We start from the raw sequence: 21796 nt of genomic DNA on the forward strand, positions 1-21796 counted from the left end.
TTTCCAGGCATTTTCTCGTGATTTTACAATGCAACTCATGAGTGCCCATCAATATTTTTGACTTTTTTTAACCTGTCATCTCCTTTTACCAGAGTTGTCAATTCCTTATGCTATATCTTAATTCTCCTCGGTTGCTATAGCTGCACACGACTTCTATGGCTTTACGTTTTATACCCTTTTTCAAATTTGATGTCATAAAATGTGCCCAATTGTTTCAAGCAACAGCAGCTCGACAAATTCCACAGACCATGACTTGAAATTATAATGGGATTAGTTCAAAGATTTAAATGTAATGGCATTGAAAAGGTCATTACGTTAGAAATTTTTTTTCAACTCTTGCATTTTCAAATCGAAAAAAAGAAATCGTACAGGAATGGAGAAGAAAATACAGCTTAAACTTCAGTATAAGCATCTTTATGCCCAATTTATTTTATGTTCATATCATGAAGAATAGAGTTCAAAACTTGTGCAAATACCTGACTGCTGCTGAATCATCTATTTAACAAACCGAAACATGGGTTTTTTCAACCCCTGATTCTAAGTATCTTACACACGGGGAATAAGAAAGAGAGGATCCCATAGCACTAAGTGGGAACAACCCCTGTATATTTTGGTGATTCCTGGAATGTAAAGACGACTAAGATGACTACCAACAATACAAGCTGGATGAAGAAACATGACGTGTACTTGCATACCCTTGTCTGAAGCTTTAGGGTTTCATCGGCACTTGCAGTGTCATCACAAAAAGTTTCTAACCTTTTGGCTTCCTTCTCAAGCATAGAATCTTTCTTCACCATATCTGAAGGCAGAGTTCTTCGTTCTTCCAATATATTGAATTGATCAACGCCATCCCTCAACTTTAGGACTGTCCTTGATATAGCGAGATGCTCCACGTCAGCTTCTATCTTTCGCTTAAAGAGGTCCTCAATTTCTGTTTCCACGTCTCTATTTACCGCTTCTAGATCAGCAATTGTAAGATCTTTTCCAATTTCACTAAGCTTTAGCACCTCTGCGTCCATATGATGAAAGGTTGATAAAATAGACACAAAACAGAGCCCATAATTAGAATTTAGTTTCATAAAATTCAACCAACTTTATTAATGCATTCAGATAAGTAATAAAACACGGTTATACGTCTTTTGGTGTTGCTGCAGCCACATCTCACTTTTTTCCCATTCCTTCAGAGCTTATTATGTAAAAGAAAACATAATTAAAATGACAATTAGCATGACTAGTAAAAGGGAAAACTCAAGATGCGATTACCTTTTTCTAGCATTTCCCGAACAGATTGGATTGCAAAGATAGATTCAACAAGAGGATCCATATCCGCAGAGGAACCATTATTCGGGCTCCTCTCGTCTTTAGCCTCCCAAGATGAGTCAGCACCCACATCTTCAGTTGAGGTATCTTTGTATCCCCCCTCCCCATTTTTGTGAAAATCGTCTTGAAGACCATTGCTAAGTTGATGCTCAATGCCCTGACCTTCATCACCACTCTCTTCATTGTAATCAATCAACTTTTCAGTTCGAATTATATTTCTCGCATAGGGCATTCCATGCTTAAACACAAATTTGTAGCTTCGCGAGTCAGATTCTGTGCTGGAATGTGAGTTTTCTTTCTCGATTTTGATATTTTCACCCTTGGACCTCTTACCGGTGTCAATTTTGCCTTTTCCTTGCATACCACGCCGCACTGAGTGAGTCAAATCTTTTCCACTCAAATTCCTAATCCCCCTTACTCGGGTAATACTTTCTGTGGTTGGAGACTTACTTTTCTGATCCTCACGATTACCCAAATCTGTCCCAGCAGCGAAAGAGGGTTGCAACTCCAACCCAGAATCATCAAGTAGAGCAAAATCATCCAAGCTTCTCAGCCTCGCATTAGCAGATGAAACAGAACCCTCACTCCTTTCCTTTCTGTCGGGATGAACTTGCACTCTTTTAATTGAATTCCGACCCAAATTCGACATCTCATTCATTGTCATGCTCCCAGTTTGAACACTGATGTCCCCGACCTTATTTGGCTCTCTCCTGATCCTTCTCCATTTCTTTAATCCACTCCCTTTCTTTGTCATCGTAGAGGACGGAGATACATCATGATCGATCACCGAAGGAGGTAAACTCACAGATCCCAAAATTTCACTTTTCTTTCCCTTCGTCTCAGATGGTGATTCAACGGGACCACTATTTTCCTCTACGTAAGACCCATTATTTTGAACCTTGGCTTCATCAAGATTTCCAATTTTTTCTACTGCTGAGACATTAACAACCCCTTCTTCATTATTTTCAACTGATTCGAGAATCTCACTTTCGAAATCCATCCAGGAAAAAAAACTGAGCTAATTCTGACTTGCATACATTATCAACTTCTAAGATTCCCCCCACTATTGTGCGATCAAGATCGAAAAAAGAACAACAGTTACTCCGGTGTGTCAAATTAACGACAACAGAGGCAATTCTCCAAAAGAAAAGCAAATATCCAATCCCACTAATTTCCCTCGAGATCCAATACAATTCAATGAAACCAATCTCTAAGCGACGCCAAATAAAATGATCAGAGGGGAATCGGTTGATTAAACGTACCTCAATGGGCTCCAGAAACGAAAAATCGGGCAAGAAATGAAACCCTAGCCGAGGATTGGTTTGGGCATTTGTAGGCGTAAAAACATCAGTTGGTTCCTATTTTACAATTTGACCGAAATTAGCAATGGAAGGAAGGGAGATGCTGATGGGACCCACAGGATGCCCCCCTCGACAACAAGTGTGCGTTGTCCATTGATTATGTCTACTTTGTTTGTCATCACAAATTTTAAACTTTTTACAACTTTTAATATTTATATATTATATATAATTTAATATTTAAATAATATCACACGTAAATGAGTTCATAGGGTAAATATGAAATATTACATGATTTTACTTAGACTTGTTACTTATCTCAGTTGTTTTTTTAAGTAGAATATTTGATAAATAAGTTATTTATATACTAAGTAAAACAGAGTGTGTCTCATGTGAGACCGTTTCACGGATCTTAATCTGTGAGACGGGTCAACCCAACTTATATTCACAATAAAAAGCAAGACTCTTAGCATAAAAAGTAATAATTTTTCATGAGTGACTCAAATAAGAGATACATCTCACAAATACGATCCGTAAGACCGTCTCACACCATTTTTTGTAAAAAGAAAAAAGAAACAGAGTTGCAAGTCTTGTAGCCACGTGCAGCCAAGTTACGAGGGAGTGGACTGTGCAACATATTATTTTAATCACACCATTAAGTATTGAAAAATGGACACTAATTTACTCAACCAAATAAATTATATTAACTAATACAAAACCACGAAAATTCATCCGACTGTCGAGGCTTTCCAGCTTATATTATGCCCAAACCCCCCGCAGCATGACACTTAAAGGCCGGTGGCTTTATTATTATATATAAGTCTATAATTTTTATTCATTTTGTACTGGCGATTCGGTGAGTTGTTTTGAATTTAGAACTTGTCCTGTTATTTTTCTCATGAATAAAAAAATTGAGTTGAATACACCTAGGAGGATTCCGAAGATTTGGTTAACGAGATGCTACTCTGTCACATTATTGGCATACAATGTTTCACATTATGATTTCATATATGAGGTGTACGGAAAAATCATAAATCATAGATGTCTGAAACTCGATTTTCCTTGCTGCTCGAGTTACTTGACTCGACGAACTTGGAAGAGCGAAGATTCAGCTATTCTCTTAGTTAAATTCGGTTTGGCTAGACGAGCCAACAGGCAGCCTGGCTACTGGGTTCAGTTTCACACAATAACTCAACTATTTGGTAAAAGATTAAATGGTTTTATGGCTGCAAAGGCAACAGTCCAAGGAATTTGGAAAACCGGGAATCCAGTAGCAAATTCAGACCACTTATGGGCCGCGGCGTTCCTGGTTTTCGGCTTCAAATCGGAAGACTCACTAGTGCAGCTCAAGGCCATAGACATGGTCTTCTTCATAAAGAAAACAGCTCTACCTTTAGCAATAAGAGCCTTTACAAACTTGTCGATGTGCAACTCAGCATTAGAGCTATTAAAAGTCTGCACAAGTGTGCTCGAAGAAGTGGAGAAGTCTTTTGTGTCGCAAATACAAGGCCATAGATCACTTGAAGGCCCCGCAATCGAATAAAAAAATTGACCAATACGTATGGCAAGAGGTGACATTGCTGAAAGCAATATTACTGGAAAGCAGGGCAAAGTTGCTGCTAAGGGGCGGCCATTTTGAATGGGAGGAAGAGCTGTGCAGAACTTGCATTAGTATCAGAACAGTGATGCTTGGACACAACCATGCTGAATCATTGGCTGCTCAAGAAACACTGGCTAAATTAGTAAGAATGAGAAGTAAGATGTAATGTTTTTTTGTCTCGGAATAATAAGTTGACAATACAATTTCACAAACCAAAAAACTTCTTTCTTGATGTCCACAGAAAATAGTAACTGAGAGATACGATGTCCCCGAAGAAATCAAGAAAACGAAATCTTGTAAGCACAAGACCATGAGGACTGGCGGCAGTTGATTTAGAGGTGGCCGCAGAGATTGGTGGCGTGGAGTACAGTTTTGGGAATTACAATAAGTTTGACTTTTGGGATATTTTTAGTCAAACACCGAAACGTCCACTTGCTCGTAATAAATTCCAGGACAGATCCTGCCTATTGGTCAGGCTCACCGTATTGGGCCATTTTTACAACTGGCCCAAATCCAATCACTCTTTATTCTGGCACTGGCCAAATTCAAATTTTTTTTTTTAAAAGAAAAAAATATCATATGTCAAATTTTATGTTAATTTATGGAATAAGTTTTTTCAAGACATTCTCATTTGTTTATATTCGTGAAAAAAATTGATCTAGTCTGTATTTAAAGTGAAATTTAATATTTTTCTTATAAAATTTAATGTTTTTCCACATGTCGGGTCGTATAAAAGATATATATCACAAAATTGAATAAATGAGACGGTCTCATGAAAATATATGTACAGTTCATCAATATTTTGAAAGTATGTCGCACATCACATTGGTGAATATTTTACTATTTTAGTTTATTTGCACAAATCGAACAAAAGAACCATATTTTGACTCGTTTGTCAATTTTCGTCTCAAAAAATTTTCCTTTTAAAATGGTCGAAATTTATAATTTTCCAAAAGTATTGGTGTATATATGAAAAATAGCATTGAAATAAATTAATGTTTTATATATTTATTATAATAAATTACTATTTTTTATGAATGCTAGAGAAATAAAGATTGCACATCGAACCAAAAATGCATAATAGCTTAATTTAAAGTTCACGAAGTTCTATGAGTGAAATGGAGCAAAATCAACTCCCATTCGATCATTGAATGGCTTTATGAAAGTGGGGGCGGTGCAGATATGTCAACGGGAGGTCAATTGGAAGATCGGAGCTTATTGCGCTCTTATTCATCGGCCTCCGACGGCGATTTGGAACGAGGAGGCAGCCAATCACCGCCAAGGAGAAACATTGGGTCAAATAATAAAGGGTGCCTCCCGTCGGATCTTTTGAAGCGGTTGGATCGTGGGTTATCGGGTTCGGGTAGCAGATTATCGGTTAATCTTCGATCGGAGAGGGATCATCACCGGCACCCTTCTCCTGCTTCACCTACTAGTTCGAATCATTTTGTCAGTGCCGATGCCGATTCGGGCGATAATTCTCTTGGGAATAGTGCGCCACCTGAGTGGGCATTGCTGCTCATTGGGTGCCTACTTGGTGTCGCTACAGGTCTTTGCGTTGCCGCATTCAACCGTGGGGTTAGTTCAGAAGTTCAAGGTCTTTGAATTTGTGTTGATTTTTTGTCGGTTGATGAACGAAGTTGAAAACTTTGTTGTCTGTTTTGGATTGAATTGGCTATCCGATTATTTTATTCAATGTTGAGGTACTAAGTTATATTTCTGCTTAGGCAAGGCCAGAAAAGAGGTGGTACTTGAAATGAAAGGCCGGTTGAAATGTGCGTATGGAATTCAACTGCCTTGTGATGCAATTTCACCAAGAAATTTGCTATCGTGACAATCTAAGGTAGTTAGATGGCAGAAATTGGATGGATATGCTTTTCACTAAAGAGTTTCTGCTGTCCTTTAGTTTAGTTTGGGTTCTTGGATCGACGGTTTAACATAACATTTAGCGTCCTTGTTTGTTTTTTTGGTCAAATTTTTGTGGATGGAAGACCCTAGATTTAGGGTTTATTGATTAGCCAGGAGTTTTGCATACTTGGCCAATATAGCGTAAAAAACTTAGAGGGCGAATCATAATTTTGCATGATAAGGTTTATTTATATATATTTTTAACTTTTAATTTATAGTGAAACTAATTAAGTTGCATTTGACATAGTGAAATTAGTAGAGTTGATTTTGATGCAAGTAATGACAACCTTTCTGGTTTTTATTTTTAGGAAAGATTGCAACATGTCTGATATGTGCTTAATGCAGGTACATGTGATACACGAATGGGCATGGGCTGGTACACCGAATGAAGGTGCTGCTTGGCTTCGGTTACAAAGGCTAGCTGATACTTGGCATCGGATTCTTTTGATACCAGTTTTGGGTGGAGTTGTTGTGGGTGTTTTGCATGGTCTTCTTGAAATATTAGAACAAATCATGCAATTCACTTCTTCCCAGGAACAAGGCTTTAATGTGTTTGCTGCAATCGTCCCCATAGTGAAGGCAATACAGGCTGCTATAACTTTAGGTACTGGTTGTTCTTTGGGGCCTGAGGGTCCAAGTGTAGATATTGGAAAATCGTGTGCCAATGGTTTCTCAGTAACGATGGAGAATAATAGGGAAAGGAGAATTGCTCTCATTGCTGCTGGGGCAGCTGCTGGAATTGCTGCAGGTACCCCACTTGTCTATTTTATGTGATGCTTCTTTTAATGTTAGCTCCACTGTTGGTTTTATGCCTGATTTTATCTTCCTTTCGAATTGTCCAGCTTTCCTTTTTATTTCTTCCATCTTTCTCCATTTCCTGAATTTGTTTGGGGTGGGGGCAGTGGAAGGATGGATTGGGAATCTTTTTACCTGGAAAACTCAATTGTTCTGTGAACTACTGCCACATAACTATGTATATGACTTAGTTGTTTCTTTTTACGTATATTTTGTTTTCGATCTTCATGCTAGATAGGCTGTATTAAGGTTTCAGTTGCCCTTCAGGTTTCAATGTTGCAGTTGCTGGATGTTTCTTTGCTATTGAAACAGTTTTGAGGCCTCTACGTGCAGAAAACTCTCCTCCATTTACTACCGCAATTATAATATTGGCATCTGTTATCTCATCGACAGTCTCAAATGCTGTGCTTGGGGAGAAACAGGCATTCACAGTGCCCGCGTATGATTTGAAATCTGCTGCTGGTATCTGATCTGATTCTTGTTTGTTTTGTAGAACTGAAGGCATATTGGACGTTCTGATTGACTGATGTCATTATTCTGAATCAATGCACTGTCGTGCTGCCTGGGAATGTTCAGTGTTTTACTTTTGTTAGTCTTAGCCTAGGTTGCCATAATTCATCTATTCACTTGTTTTTATGTTTGTTTGATTGAAAGCATACTTACTGAAAAATGTGTTGCACGGCCTTTACTATCGATATATTTTTTTTTTCTGATTCGTAAAAAAAAAAAAGAAGGTCAAAATAGAGTTTGTACAAGTTGCACTGGGCATACCTAGGGAAATACTACATGACAAATTATCATAGTATGCATGGGTTTGTTGAAAACTTTAAAATGCTTACATAAATTCCAATGTTAATGAAACTGTTGGCCTTCTCTGGATTTCTTTAATATTATTTATCCTACAGACCATTCATGTGGAGAAATAATAGATGCTTAGTTTTTTATAGGAAGTATTATGGTTGCCTGTCAACTACTTAAAAAAAATATTAGCCGGTGGTCTGATGTGTGTGGTTGGAAGAGTATTGGTGATTGTGCCATGGACTTTTGAATAGAAGTTTTACTTGTTTAATTTTGCTAAATAAGTGTGCATGTCTGATCGAATATTCCTTTTTTTCCTCAGAGCTACCTTTGTACCTTATATTGGGAATGCTCTGTGGAGTAGTAAGTGTCGCTTTCACACGCCTGTTGGCTTGGTTCACAAAGGCATTTCTGCTGATCAAAGAAAAATTCGGGATTCCCGATGTTGTGTGTCCTGCTTTGGGGGGTTTAGGAGCTGGGTTAATAGCTCTCAAATATCCTGGAATATTGTATTGGGGTTTCACTAATGTTGATGAAATTTTACGCACCGGAAAGTCTGCATCAGCACCTGGAATCTGGCTTCTAGTTCAATTATCTGCAGCAAAAGTGGTGGCTACTACTCTATGTAAAGGGTCTGGCCTTGTTGGTGGCTTGTATGCTCCCAGTTTGATGATTGGTGCTGCAGTGGGTGCTGTATTTGGGGGCTCTGCTGGACAGCTTATCAACTCAGCTATTCCGGGAAATGCTACCATTGCCGAGCCACAGGCTTATGCATTAGTAATGTCCTATATGCTTTAAGTCAGCCATATTTCTTTCTATACCATTTTGTTTAATAACTTTGTACCTGCCACTACCGAGCTCTGTTGCAGGTTGGAATGGCTGCAACATTAGCTTCTGTTTGTTCAGTGCCCTTAACTTCAGTTCTTCTTCTCTTTGAGCTGACTAGAGATTACAGAATATTACTTCCTCTCATGGTAAGCCTCGATCTGAGAATATTGACTCTCTTCTACTTGTCTGTGTTTCTGGAACGACTCTCTTATCCTGCAATAGTCGCGTGAACTCTACTTGTTGCAATGTTTGATTTTATATGAGTGCGTATAGGTTCTTTTTCTTGTTTTACAAGTCGATCCCTTTAAAAAGTGTAGCAATGTCATTATTTTCATTATCAGTCAACCTCGTTTCTCCGAATTTGGCAAGGGAAAGAGGTGCTTGACAATAGAATTATGGCATGGTTACTCATGTTTTTAATTTAGAAATGACCATCGTTTTCTTATTTTTTATTTTTATGAATCATTTTATTTACTAATGGAGGAGATCATGCCTCGTCTTATTTACTTGCTGTAGTTTGTTTTGGCACGTTCGTGCTAAATCGTGACGGAAGCAGAATATTGTACATGCTTTGCCATAGAATGGGCTTAGATGTTTTCTAATACATGTAGTAATGTCATCTTTCCTTCTCTCTTTTATCACCAAGTTATTTTTTATAGTGTATGATGATCTTAAATAATCCTTACAAAAGCATCTGCAAACATGTGTTATTTGCCTGTTTTAGTACGTAATTTAATCTCTTTCATGTTTGGTGTCTGAAACCCTTTATTTACTGGCCCCTACGACATATATGAGGTAGAACCAATTTTTTTTACTCGGTCTTATTATAAAGTATGGGTATAAATGGTTGTGCCTATTGAATATATCTCTAACGGGGTATTTCGTAATTTTTGTTTGTAATCTTTGTATGATAATAGTCATTCACAATGTGGTAACTTGATTTTTATGTGGCAACAGGGGGCAGTTGGACTAGCAATTTGGGTGCCCTCCTTGACAACTCAGCAGAAGGAAACAGAGGTGTCAGATACAAAGCATTCTCCACTTGCTTATTCCATTCTTTCACCATCTGAAGACAAAAGTGAGGATACAAGGAGAATCACTGGTGAAAGAGATGATATAGAACTCTCGATCATTGGCAATGCTGGTACATATCAACTAACAGAGGTGGAAAGTTTACTAGAGAATTTAAAGGTCCGTCTCCTGTTCTCCCTGGTAAAACTGTATCGGAAAAGAAGCCATTTTTTTTATCATTTGTTCTATTTCATTTGTGAAGTTGGAGGTTCTATTATTGCTATGAAATATATTTAGCATTTTCCTTCTATTATCAGGTCTCTCAGGCTATGTCAGATAACTGTTTGAAGGTTTCTCCTTCTCAGAGTCTCAGAGAGGTACTAAACTGTATGTCTGATGGTCAACAGAATTGTGCCCTTGTTGTTGATGCTGATGATTATTTGGAAGGAATTTTAACCTATGGTGACATTAAACGATGGTTGTTCAGGAGGTCTGGTGATGCTTCCTCCTGGAACTCAACGGATGTACGTTTCTTTAATAAATATCTTATGGGCATGTAAAATACAATTTATCGTATGGTCTTTCCCCTGTGAAAATACAGAAAAATTTTGTTTATCCTTTTTTGCTATCTGCCATATGGAAATGATACTTCATACAACAATGTAGTTACTGTGAATTCTTTTGTAGGTAAACACATGCACCGTCTCTCCTGTATTTACACGTGGAATAAGTTATCGTGGAAGAGAACGTGGACTTCTGACATGCTACCCAGGTACTGATCTGGCAATGGCTAAGCAGCTAATGGAGGCAAAGGGAATAAAACAATTACCAGTGGTGAAACGGTCTGAAGATGCTCAAAGAGAAAAAAGGCGCAGAGTTGTGGCTGTTCTTTACTATGATTCGATCTGGATTTGTCTCAGGTGCTTGCTAGTTTATTTTATAGTTTACATCACTTCGAGGTCCTGCTGTTTCTTTGAGCTTGCAGACCTTCTCTTTCATACTTGAACTGGAACTTGTTTCCTTATTTCTCTTAGATGCCAATTTGGCCAGTAATATGTGCTTTTTATTGTTAAACATGTTCCTATAAGTTTCCACTCAAGATGTTTTGATGGGTTTATTTTTTATTTATGTTATATTGAGTTCCTTGTATTTCTCACATGGAATGAGGTCAAGAGTTTTTTGTAGTTATATGAGGCTCTGCTGTAAGAATGGCTATGCTAATTCTTTAGATAGATGCTTTTAAATATTTTAGTTTTGCTTGTATTCAAACCTTATTTAATGTTTCACGATTGTGTTCCATTTCATTCTATTGTTTGAAGATGAACGACGCATTAAACTATCTTCAATTTTTTTTAAGCACGTGCCACTTCTCCGTACCTTTGAAACATGAGTTTATTGAACAAAAAGATGCAAGTTTTGTGTTTTTGTTTTATGCCTACTCGGTGGTAGCTCAACTCAGGATCGCACTTGGTTTGGTTGTGATCAGTAATTACACTATTTTTCCTCAAGTGTATGATACAATCCTGTTTTATTTTATTGAGGCACTATGATATGTGTATGCTAATTAAAAATTTTGTATGTTCATCTACCATTCAATACATCCATTAATTGCTTCTTCTGGATTGTGTGTAGAGATGAGATAAATCACAGGAAGTCAATCAACCAACAACAAGAAGATGACTCTGGGATGATCGTCATAAATGGTCATCAATGACAGTTGTGCCAATAACAGCCAGAAATCGACATTTTCTTCACAAGGCCAAGTGAGTTTCTTTCGTAGAAATTACTTTCCTGCCTGGATTTTGTATCACAAGATTGTATAGAAATAACGTGTACTTCCTAATATAAAAACTAATTTTGTTGCATTCGCTTAATACCACGTGCCATATATGTTACTGTTTCTTATGTAAATTAAGGTCATTATTTAGACACACAAAGGAATTGTACCAGCAGGCGCGTTGCTTAGGGCTTTGCCTGATCCAGTGCGCTCCGCATAATGGAAGCGGCTTTGACTTCGGCAGAATGTTACTCTCTATGTATTTTTATATAAGATATTTATGTATCCCACTGAATTCAAAAAAATACACATAAGATCCATCAGATGGTCTTTTACTAAATTGTAGTGAGTATAACACATCCGACCAGCACAAACCAAGCTTGAAGTCAGTCATGGATAAATCTAAAAATTCTTTTGTATCTTGTACTATCTATTGATATTTTCAAATTTTAAAATATCACATGCCATTAAAAAATTTTAAATTATAATATATATTTTTATAATTTATAGTCTGGAAAAACATTTAATAAAAATAAATAAATTCAAATACATCTGATTCTCAACCATCTGAAATCACATTTTCCATTAATATTGTCCATGCACAGAAAAACGGAACAGCAAATTTACTTATAATTTTTGTTTTGAGTTAACCTAGGACAGAGGAAAAGAATCCTATTCCTTGATATTCCTTCAAGGAATGAGGAAACTTCAAGCTGTGTCCACCGAACTCTTGATGAGGATTTGATGAGACAAACTCATTTCTTCGTGACAACTGTTCCAATTGTATGTTTCCAGACAATTTGCACACTTCTGGGCTTTATATGATATAACGAGAAAGAAAAAGCGTTTTCAGATAAAAGCAGATCGACCACCCCTACGGCTATGTCTATCATAGGCGGTGTTGAACTTGTCAACCAGCTCGTTCATGGTGCTGTCAAAACAACCAAATACAATAATGTAAATTAGATGAAAAACGAGATATAATGGATCAAATGTCAAGAAACGTTAAGCGCAGATGCCAATCAGAGTTATCTTCGGCAACAACTCTACTTCCATTTCAACAGCAATATAGGGACAAATATTCAATAAAAGGAAAAAAAAACAGAATTACAGACATACCTCGAACAATTGGTGAACATGGCAAGGTAAGTTATCAACAAAGTATCGTTATATTCCTGGAGTTCATAAAATTGAGTTAAATTTGGTATCAGAAGATAGATAGAAGAAACTCTTTTATGCCTAGATGCCATACTAGATTTACTGCAACATTTCACGTTATTCCAGACAGATAACTTCTCCCTGGATTCTAAGAGAACGGAGAGTACACACTATGCTGCAAATTTTAGTATTAGGGAAACCAAAATCACCAGAGAGCACTAACCATCAAGAAATCATCTTGAAATTTTTCAGATTCAATGGCTGGTAATCGTCTCAGTAGACTGGATACTTGCCTCAGCAATGAATTCTCTGATGGGATTTCCCCTGAAAGCAGCAGCAAATGCTGGTGAACAACTAATAAACATGGTAATTCAAAGAAGATAGTAATCAGAATTCATCCCCGCACTCTGTCTCAATGGCTTTATATCTAATCTATCTAATACCTTAAAAATCACTTTACACATCAATTGTGCATGATAAAAACTGAACCTTTCATCAAACCAATGCTAAGAAAAGACTAAGCAAGTCTACGATTTCTTCATTAAGTGGAAGCTATCCATATAGAACATATAAGGACTCTGAATTTCTCTCTTGAGACTCTTCTCATGCATCAGAATAATAAAAATGTATAGAGAACAACACCAACACCTCACATTACAATTTTTTTTTGTATCAGAACTGATATTTTCATTAGTAAAACAAATCAAGATCCACAGATAGAACGTCATCCTGTACGAACTTTCAAGATTTGATATTGGCATTTCAGATGATAATACTTAACTGTTTCCTTGAAGATCTTTGTCCAGTCATATACAATATTGCATGATAAAAAGGAAGAGGAAAATAATCAGCCATACCTTTTTGCATGGCAAGAAGATAGTGATGGAGGACTCTGATTCTACTATTCAGCATCTTGATGGCACTGTGTATGCCAGTAAGGTGAGCAGCCACTACGGAAAAAGGTAATTGTGCATCCATATGCTAGTGAGCCACGGAGGAACGACAATGGCAGAGAGAGGGGGGAAGCAGGGAATACGGCAAATTTTGGAATTATCAGAAAAAGGAGACAAGACACTCACACTGAGTTGCAGCTGAACCTCCATCCGATGGTTTTAGATGGGCGACATGATCAACCGATATTCTCTCTGCTTCTACTGTCTAGCAAGCACAGAAAAAGATTCTCATATAGTTTATTGCTGGCTTGAAACATGACCCAAAAAAGGAAAGAAAACAAAATATACCTCTATGGTGTAACTGGACCGAACGAATATAAGCTGAGGGATGCTATCAATGACATGCAACTCTTGAATGACAATCATTCATCAGGAAAGGGAAAGAAAGAAATAGAAGCTCAGTGTCAGATAAATTGTGACTGAACCATGGTAAAAAAAAAGGTAATCAAACAGTAATAACCACGTGGTTCGTCATTTGGACAGCAATCTCTATTACTATAAAATCACAAGAAGTAGAGATATTGCTTCAGTTGCCAGCGATAAGGGCGATAGTTTCCTACAAGAAAAAAGATTATATTGTTTCCTCCCAGGCTTCGTGATTGAAATTCAAACGGCTCAAAAACCAGGATTACATACATGATGGAAGAGATTATTAATCTGCTCAGCTGCATACTACTAGTTCGCATCATTTACATCTTAATGAATCTAGATTATTTCATTGCCTACTCAAAGCCAAATTCAAAGATGAGTACCACAATGTTAAAATTTCAAATGATAAAAGCAGGTCTTTCTATGGAGGAGGAACAATAATACGGAACCAGCAAAAGTCAAATGAGAAGAATACAGTTAAAACATGGTTAGCAGCACTGAAAAAAGTATATGTAATGGATCTTATGCTTATCAGAGCGTATAAGTTGACAAGCACGATCCTGATAGAGGGATAACATGGATTGCATAAAAATGGATAAAATGTTGAACCTTGGAGACCAATTAAATGGCAGGCTTTCGGGGCATTTATTGATAATAGATGACAAATAATACCGCTTTCAAAAATTGTAACGGGAAACACATACCACTTTCAAATATTGTAACAGGCAGATCTTTCTGCGCAGGATTAATTGAAGGATTGATAAGAACATAAACAGGGTTCTCGTTGATATCCATCAACTGTTAAAACAAAGAGTTTCTCATTAGAGTCACATAACTAGTACAACTTTTGTTATCACAGCATTAAAGAAACAATGAAATATGTGTTCACTGCCTTAAAATAGAAGCAACAGTCAAACAACATACTCAGGAACCATCTGGTTTGGATGTGAATGATTGAATGACTTTCAGGGAAACTTAACTATAGTATTTTCTCATCAATTCTTGTTTGTGCAAGTCCACAGCAGCGTTTATCGCAGAGAGGTGAACCCTTCAAAGTACATCAAGATTTTCCACATGCCATTTTGTCTTTATAATTTATTAAGGCTTTCCAAACTATTATAGCTTAATATGAAGATATTCAATGGGAAATCTGTATAAATCTTGGTGCAGCTGGCAATCAGTAAGACGGACTCACAGCTTTATGAATAATCATATCGGACTCTTGAGCATCGCTCCCAGTCGAGTACCATCCCAGAACATAAAAATGCGGAAATACCTTCTTATCTGCTCGTTAGACATCAAACATAACTGTTTTCAGATTCTTCAACCCATATCAAACCTAAACACGAAAAAATAAGTAATAAATAAAAAAAACATACAAAGCTCTTGTTTTTTCTCGAGAAAAGCGCGGTCGAGAGAGTGGGTGGAGGAGTCATAGAGAAGCTCGAAGCTGTTGAAGATCTCCACCGTCCGGCCGCGCTGGACACCGATTACACAACCAAAAACGCGCTGTGTTTGGGTAGGCTGCAGCGATGAGGCGTCTACTCCGTTGGGCGCGGGCGCGGAGTGAGGCGGAGCAGACTGTGACTTGAACCGAGTAAAGTGATCGGAGATGTTGACAATGACGAGCGGATGTAGCTTGAATGTGAGGCCGCTACTGGAAGATGACGCCATCCTCTTCCTCGATCTCCCCTGCCGGCTTTTGGAAATTCTGTCACAACCGAGGGTTTTAGTTTTATACAGCTTTTCCCTTTCCTTTGCGTTGCTAATTCCAGCGTCCACCAATTGAATTAGACTAGGTACGTGTTTTACCCAGATTTATCTCGTTTAACACATGAGTATTTACAGATTTTTTTAGAGCAAATAATGAGGTGCTTATATTGTGTAGGTCTTATTTAATAATGTAATTTTAAAAACTGTATAGTAAGTTTTTATTTTCTTTTATATCCATATTCATACGATTAATATTTCAAATCAGCGCTCAACAAAGTAAAAAATATGGAAAAATATAGATTTTATGAAAGTGATAATAGTTAAAAAAAACGTTGAGTTGGTGTTCAAATTGGAGAATTTAATAACATGTCTCAAATCGACTACAAAGTATTTGCTCATTTTAAAATACAATGAGGGATCAACTCCATAAATAAGTTATTTTAAATTCGAAAGTAGAGTATTCATATTTAAATAATGGTGGTGTTTATAAGAGGAACGTACTTAATGACATTTTTCATGCTAATGGATTTATGAAATTGGTAACTTTAACTTAAATATTATTTGTAATATGAATTGTTAAACAATCAGTAAGAACACTTAGAATCTTAGTGTAATCAAAAAACTGAAAACTTGTTAATTGTTAATGTCGATAGAATTTTAGTAGACATAACGTTTGATTTTTTTAGAATTTAGTTGACGTATTTAGAATTTTGTAACCTTGAGTTTCTAAGATATGTAGACATAAAAGTCAATATACTTCATATGACAGTGAAATAGATGAATATAACTAGGGACTAATAAGAGAAAATAAATTAGGTATAATCTATACCATCTATACCATTTTATTAAGGGTGATGTACTTAGAGTAACTAACTTTGGTGTCATGGTCTGTTTTATTAATTATATATATTAATAAAATGTTAAAATTTGAATGTAAGTTATATGTACTTCAGCGGTTAGAGTCTTGTTCTTAAGAGTATAGGTTAAAAGTTCAATTTCTATAGAGAGCATTTTTTTATTTTTTTATTTATATTTTAATTTATATATCAAAATTACAGTTTAGTCCCTCACTATTTATTATAATTATATATTTATCCTCATTTAAATATAAATCAAATAAATTATAAAAAATATTATATAAGCACGCAACGCGTGCGTCGGTACACTAGTACCTATAATATTTTTGGAATAAATTTTATTTACTACAGTGATGTTGACGATAGTGAATATAATGCTAAGAAATATAATAGTAATGCTGATGTTATATTAGTAGGAATAAAATAAGTTTACTTTTAAAATATAAATGAAAGGAAAATAGCTCGAATATGTGATCTTATAGTTATGTCTTCGTCACTTTTTAAATAAAAAATATGATTAGGAACCGCGAGTACTTGGAAAATTAGGATAATTTATTGCACTTAATTGGAAATCATATAGCATAGAGGATAATTGTTTAATATAGAAGTAAAAGAATACAAAAAAGTTGTATATTTACTTTAATTTTCTATATATGGATGTATATAATACGAATTTATGTTTAATAAAATAGACGTTTATATTTCTGATGTAAATTGCAAACTTTAAAAGGCATGACATTATATATAGAAGATTCAAATATATTACAGAAAAAACTTGTGTATATTTTAAAAGAATCTATATAAGATTGGGAGTGAGTCATAAGGTTAATGTTAGATAATGAGATAGAAATATTGAACAACACACTATAGCTTTGAATAACTTTTTTATATAAATAATGTAAAAATATTTAATTATGAAAAATGAGAAAAAGATATTAACGTTATATAATTGCGAAAAATGAAATTTTTTAAAGAAGAAGAAATTTATGAGAAAAACTATCGTAAAATGAAATCATTTTATCTAACTAAGCGGTTTAATGTTCACTCACGTGAAAAATAAATATGCTACAAAAGTTAAGGTATGTTTATTGAGAATTTTATATATAACAAAATTTATTGAGAGTCTTTGAAACGCTTGGCATTTTTCAAATAGGATACAAAAAAATATGGGATACTGTGATGTAAATTTGTGAGGTGGTAATTCAGCAACTATATTGTATTTGTTTTTTTTAGTTTAATATATTTACATGTTTATTTAAATAAAACATCAACAGATTGTAGCTAGCACACCATATTTCGCAAAGTAACATAAATACATCATAATTCACATAAAATTTACATTATGCTTTCCAAAAGTGTATACCTAAAAATTACAAAACACGATGTCCTGCATCCATTATTACAATCCTAGGTCGACCCTTGTTCCTGACTGTTGACTTGAAGCTAAGGGAAAAAACCAAATACCATGAAAAAACAAGCCGATTTCTAGAACATTAAGCACGGCAAATTATATAAATCTAAGCAATTGTGAAGAGTAGCATTGACCATATACAATTATATTACTTCAAATGATAGCAAAGCAAATAGCCAATACGAAGAAGCAATCCACAACATTTAGTTTTTTTTTCACAATCAGTAAACGGGAATCAGTGTGTGTCACGCTTTCACGGTTCGTATTCAAAATATATCTTAGTTTGATCCAAAAATAAATGAGTGAGTCTCATGTGAGACCGTCTCACGGATCTTAATCTGTTAGACATGTCAATCATACCGATATTCACAATAAAAATTAATATGTTTTCATAGATGACTCAAATAAGAGATCGTCTCACAAATACGGCACATAAGACCGTCTCAGCAAGTTTTTCTCAAAATAAATAACCTTTGTTTTGTCAATTGTTGTTGGTGGATGATACCCTGGAAAGAGCTCGGGTCATTCTTGGACTCGGGCGGAAAGAGAACTTACACGAGTCAAATTCCAAAATTGCTGGGAAGAGTAGAGCATGGGTAAAATTTGACCAGGGTTCTCCAGCCCGACCAGGGTAACCAGGGCCCGACCAGGGTAACCAGGGTTCTCCAGCCCGACCAGGGCGACCAGGGTTCTCCAGGGCGACCAGGGTTCTCCAGCCCGACCAGGGTAACCAGGGCCCGACCAGGGTAACCAGGGTTCTCCAACCCGACCAGGGCGACCAGGGTTCTCCAGCCCGACCAGGGTCACCAGGGCCCGACCAGGGTAACCAGGGTTCTCCAGCCCGACCAGGGTAGCCAGGGTTCTCCAGCCCGACCAGGGTGACCAGGGTTCTCCACAAGACCCGAACAGTGTCTATGCACTATAATCGAGGTCATCTTCTTCAGCAGCCGGGCAGGGAGATGCCTGGGCTCTACTCATCCCGGGCAACCAGAAGCTCGGGCTCTCATGCAATCTCCCGGGAACTTTCTACTCGGGCTACCTCGAGAAGGGCACAACACTCGAGTGTATCGGTATGAGCAGTCTTATCTGTCAGAACTACAGGGGTTTGGCGTGTCAGAGAAGCTATCAGAAGTAGGATGGCTTGACAGGGAAGTCAACATCAAAGGCTATGAGTGGTAGGTGTACACGCAAGTCGAGGTAATCATCATTACTTTTCCTACTATAAATGGCAGGTATGTTTCTCATTTAGAGGGGGCTGAATCTTGAGTATTGACACTCACATATGTTAACACACATATTTACACCAGTAGTCTTTATTTCTCTAAAAAAGCTACACTGGTTATCATCTTCACCTGCTGACTAAAGCATCGGAGTGGCCACGCCGGACACCCCTCCGGCGCCCATTCACGAGTTCTTTTCATTGTTTGCAGGCCACGATCGAAGCCATCTACTTTGCTCAAATTCCCAATCATTATAAATTGTTGATCTGATCCGTTGGAGCTTCTTACCCGGCTCCCCCATTTCACCCGGATAGCATCAGTGGAGTAGTTTGTTGAGGGTATTGCAGTTTGTTTTCGTCTTTCGGTGCAACAATTAATCGTTTTCTCTTTTTAGTTGGCACATAGCATTTAATTTTTGCCGACGACCTTTGTTTTTTTATTTCCAGCTGTATCGATTTCGTAAATAAAAATATTGTACTACATTAGGGATAGATTGAGATCGAAGATGAAATATTAAATAAATATATGTCTTTACTTTGTTTAGTGTTTGATTCGACCTATGTAATAGATTAATGTCATGCAATGTTATCTTATCAAAATATATTAATTTTTTTATTTTTTATTACCTGATGAATCCAGAACCTAGCGGTGAAGAATATTGACTTCACAGTAATTTTACATGTGTACTCAAGTCAACGGTTTTGTTCCATTAAGTGTATTATTTTGTGTTATGGGTCGAGGCATCACAAGTTGTGTTATGCCAAGGAGCTCGCGAGGAACAACACACAGATCTTGTGCGTTAAATAAAATAGTACCCACCGAATTATGACTCGTTTTTTTTCAAAGAAATTCGTGAACTAATATTTGCAATTTTCGATATTCGTGTATGTCTTTTTCTATTTGGTGTAGCAAACAGTTTTTTTTTTTTTACATGGGGAAAATTTTAATTTAGTTGCCCATGTAAAATAACCAATGACTAAATATTAGTATATGTGTTTTAATATTAATTGAAGTTATTCTTACTTTTTATTATCGTGCGATGTTGTGTGACTTCTTTTTTTGTTTTTTTCCTTGTCCAGATAATTCATTAGTAATCATGTCAAGGTTTCAGAAATCTCAGACAAGAACAAGGCAAGATGAGGTGGAAGAAAGTTAAAAAGAGCAAGAGAGTCAAGGTGAAAACATAACAAGGAAGCTAACAACCTAAAACGAAGCAGCTGTGAAAGGCTTACACGTAGAATAAGAACAAAAGAAGAACACAAGAATCAGGGATAAAATGAAGAAAGTGGACAAAGTAAAAGCAGTAGAAGCTTACCAATGGCGAGAGGGGAGAAAGGCAGACATCAAATATACGAGCGAGAAGCTGAAAGAAGAAGAAGACCGCCGCCGACGAACTGAACAAACCTTTTTTCTGGACCTTGCTCACAACAATGGGGGAAAGAAAAAAATCTAGACAAGGTAAAAGAGAAATTAACAATGTCAAAGAGAGCAAAGCAGACAAACAAAAAATAGAACAAGGAAGCGAACCAACAAAAAAAAAGCAATTCTAAAAAACAGAAACAAAACAAGAGAAGAGGAAGAACAAACCCAATATTTCAAGATAAGCTCGCAGGGAAAAGGGAAAGAAAGCGAAGATAGTAGAATCTCACCAGTTTGTACAAGGGGGAAAACAATGCAGCAAAGGTGCCGTCGACAAGCTGGAAGAAGAAGGACGCAGACAACACACCAAGCAAGGCTTTTTTTGTTGGGATCTTTTTGGTGCAACCTGGGGGAAACGAGAACCAAGATAAAAAAAAAAACAAAGGAGATAGGAACTTTGTAGACCTATCTAAGAATCGAGCGAGCTCCCTTGCATGCAATGGTGTGGGGATAGGAACTTTGTGGTACGGTACTCAAACCATAAGACAAATACCTCCCAAATAGGAGATCGAGCCTTAGTTCTTAATAGTAGAAAATCACATTTTAACAAAGATTCAATAACCATTGATAATGTGTACATGTGAGTGTGTTATATTTAATCTAGAACTTTGATGATTTTAACTGATTTTTTTTAATAATAGGCTTTTATTGATTTTATATATTTTGATTGACTTTTATATAATTTCACGAATTTACAAACAAATTTATGTGAATTCTTTAGATTTTTTTACAATATTTTTATAGATTTTTATAATTTTTTGGTATAGAATTTATATTTTGTACTTAACTATAACATATTATGTTTTATCGATTTATTTGAGATAATTAATTGATATATATATATATAATATTGAATTTGAAATATTTTTTAAAATTTTATATTAAAAAATATATTTAATTATTTAAATGTTAAATCATTTCATCATCATGTATATGTGGGTTTGTATGTATGTAAATTTTTAAAAATGCATAATTATATTAATAAAATTAAAGAAAAATTTGTAATAAATTTATTAGTAGAATTGAAATTAATAGTATTTTTTAATAAAAATTGATTAAAATAGTTTTTTTTTTAAAAATTCATTCAAATCTTTGAGGTGAATCAAAGACAAGTTTTGACCATTTATGATTGTACTTTATGCTTTAATATTTGTATTTTAATGAATTCCATGAAGTTATTAAAAATCTATTGAAATTTTGAATACATCTAGACTTTTATATAATTTTTTAAAAATCAATATTGAATATCACTTGTCTTTTAAAGTTATATGAAAATCTATTTTAAATACCACTAACTTCTATAAAATATGCGAAAGTGTTGATTGATTACATATGGACTTTTAAAATCTATAAAAATCAGT

The 21796-nt window shown here is 35.9% G+C and overlaps 3 protein-coding genes across 7 annotated transcripts; 1 reads left to right on the top strand and 2 right to left on the bottom strand.

Moving 5' to 3' along the window:
- Positions 1-456: 456 nt before the first annotated feature.
- LOC140812209 (WPP domain-interacting protein 2-like) lies at positions 457-2692 on the bottom strand. Its single transcript, XM_073170433.1, has 3 exons — positions 2583-2692; positions 1264-2383; positions 457-1009 (listed from the first exon to the last, which is right to left on the bottom strand). The coding sequence occupies exons 2-3, from the start codon at positions 2318-2320 to the stop codon at positions 585-587; spliced, it is 1482 nt and encodes a 493-aa protein (XP_073026534.1). The 5' UTR covers positions 2321-2383; positions 2583-2692; the 3' UTR covers positions 457-584.
- Positions 2693-5305: 2613 nt separating this feature from the next.
- On the top strand, positions 5306-11609 carry LOC140811740 (chloride channel protein CLC-f-like). Of its 5 annotated transcripts, XM_073169801.1 has the most exons (10): positions 5308-5796; positions 6472-6874; positions 7189-7383; positions 8042-8496; positions 8589-8693; positions 9505-9738; positions 9876-10082; positions 10246-10478; positions 11191-11321; positions 11475-11609. In XM_073169801.1, the coding sequence occupies exons 1-9, from the start codon at positions 5401-5403 to the stop codon at positions 11270-11272; spliced, it is 2310 nt and encodes a 769-aa protein (XP_073025902.1). In that variant the 5' UTR covers positions 5308-5400; the 3' UTR covers positions 11273-11321; positions 11475-11609. The 5 variants fall into 5 exon arrangements, with proteins under 5 accessions (XP_073025905.1, XP_073025903.1, XP_073025902.1 ...); XM_073169804.1 differs by lacking the exons at positions 11191-11321; positions 11475-11609 and having other exon boundaries at positions 5306-5796; positions 9876-9935; positions 10046-10082; positions 10246-10466; XM_073169802.1 differs by lacking the exon at positions 11475-11609 and having other exon boundaries at positions 5307-5796; positions 9876-10058; positions 11191-11432.
- A 248-nt stretch (positions 11610-11857) lies between these two features.
- LOC140812589 (COP9 signalosome complex subunit 6a-like) lies at positions 11858-15617 on the bottom strand. Its single transcript, XM_073170900.1, has 9 exons — positions 15195-15617; positions 15011-15099; positions 14520-14613; positions 13735-13796; positions 13573-13651; positions 13351-13443; positions 12717-12817; positions 12455-12510; positions 11858-12266 (listed from the first exon to the last, which is right to left on the bottom strand). Exons 1-9 carry the CDS (start codon positions 15487-15489, stop codon positions 12185-12187), a joined length of 951 nt encoding a protein of 316 aa, XP_073027001.1. The 5' UTR covers positions 15490-15617; the 3' UTR covers positions 11858-12184.
- Positions 15618-21796: the final 6179 nt, after the last annotated feature.

This window comes from Primulina eburnea, chromosome 14 (assembly GCF_022965805.1).
Source record: "Primulina eburnea isolate SZY01 chromosome 14, ASM2296580v1, whole genome shotgun sequence".
NCBI lineage: Eukaryota > Viridiplantae > Streptophyta > Magnoliopsida > Lamiales > Gesneriaceae > Primulina > Primulina eburnea.

What these genes read in the sequence shown, in the direction of transcription:
- LOC140812209 (XM_073170433.1), bottom strand. Translation starts at nt 2,320, where the DNA reads ATGGATTTCGAAAGTGAGATTCTCGAATCAGTTGAAAATAATGAAGAA. An exon ending in TCGGGAAATGCTAGAAAAAG is followed by an intron (nt 1,010 to 1,263) that starts GTAATCGCATCT and finishes ATATGGACGCAG; the next exon opens with AGGTGCTAAAGCTTAGTGAA.
- LOC140811740 (XM_073169801.1), top strand. Translation starts at nt 5,401, where the DNA reads ATGTCAACGGGAGGTCAATTGGAAGATCGGAGCTTATTGCGCTCTTAT. An exon ending in AGCCACAGGCTTATGCATTA is followed by an intron (nt 8,497 to 8,588) that starts GTAATGTCCTAT and finishes GCTCTGTTGCAG; the next exon opens with GTTGGAATGGCTGCAACATT. An exon ending in TCGATCTGGATTTGTCTCAG is followed by an intron (nt 10,479 to 11,190) that starts GTGCTTGCTAGT and finishes GATTGTGTGTAG; the next exon opens with AGATGAGATAAATCACAGGA.
- LOC140812589 (XM_073170900.1), bottom strand. Translation starts at nt 15,489, where the DNA reads ATGGCGTCATCTTCCAGTAGCGGCCTCACATTCAAGCTACATCCGCTC. An exon ending in CGAGAAAAAACAAGAGCTTT is followed by an intron (nt 15,100 to 15,194) that starts GTATGTTTTTTT and finishes TCTAACGAGCAG; the next exon opens with ATAAGAAGGTATTTCCGCAT. An exon ending in ATATGATTATTCATAAAGCT is followed by an intron (nt 14,614 to 15,010) that starts GTGAGTCCGTCT and finishes TTGTTTTAACAG; the next exon opens with TTGATGGATATCAACGAGAA.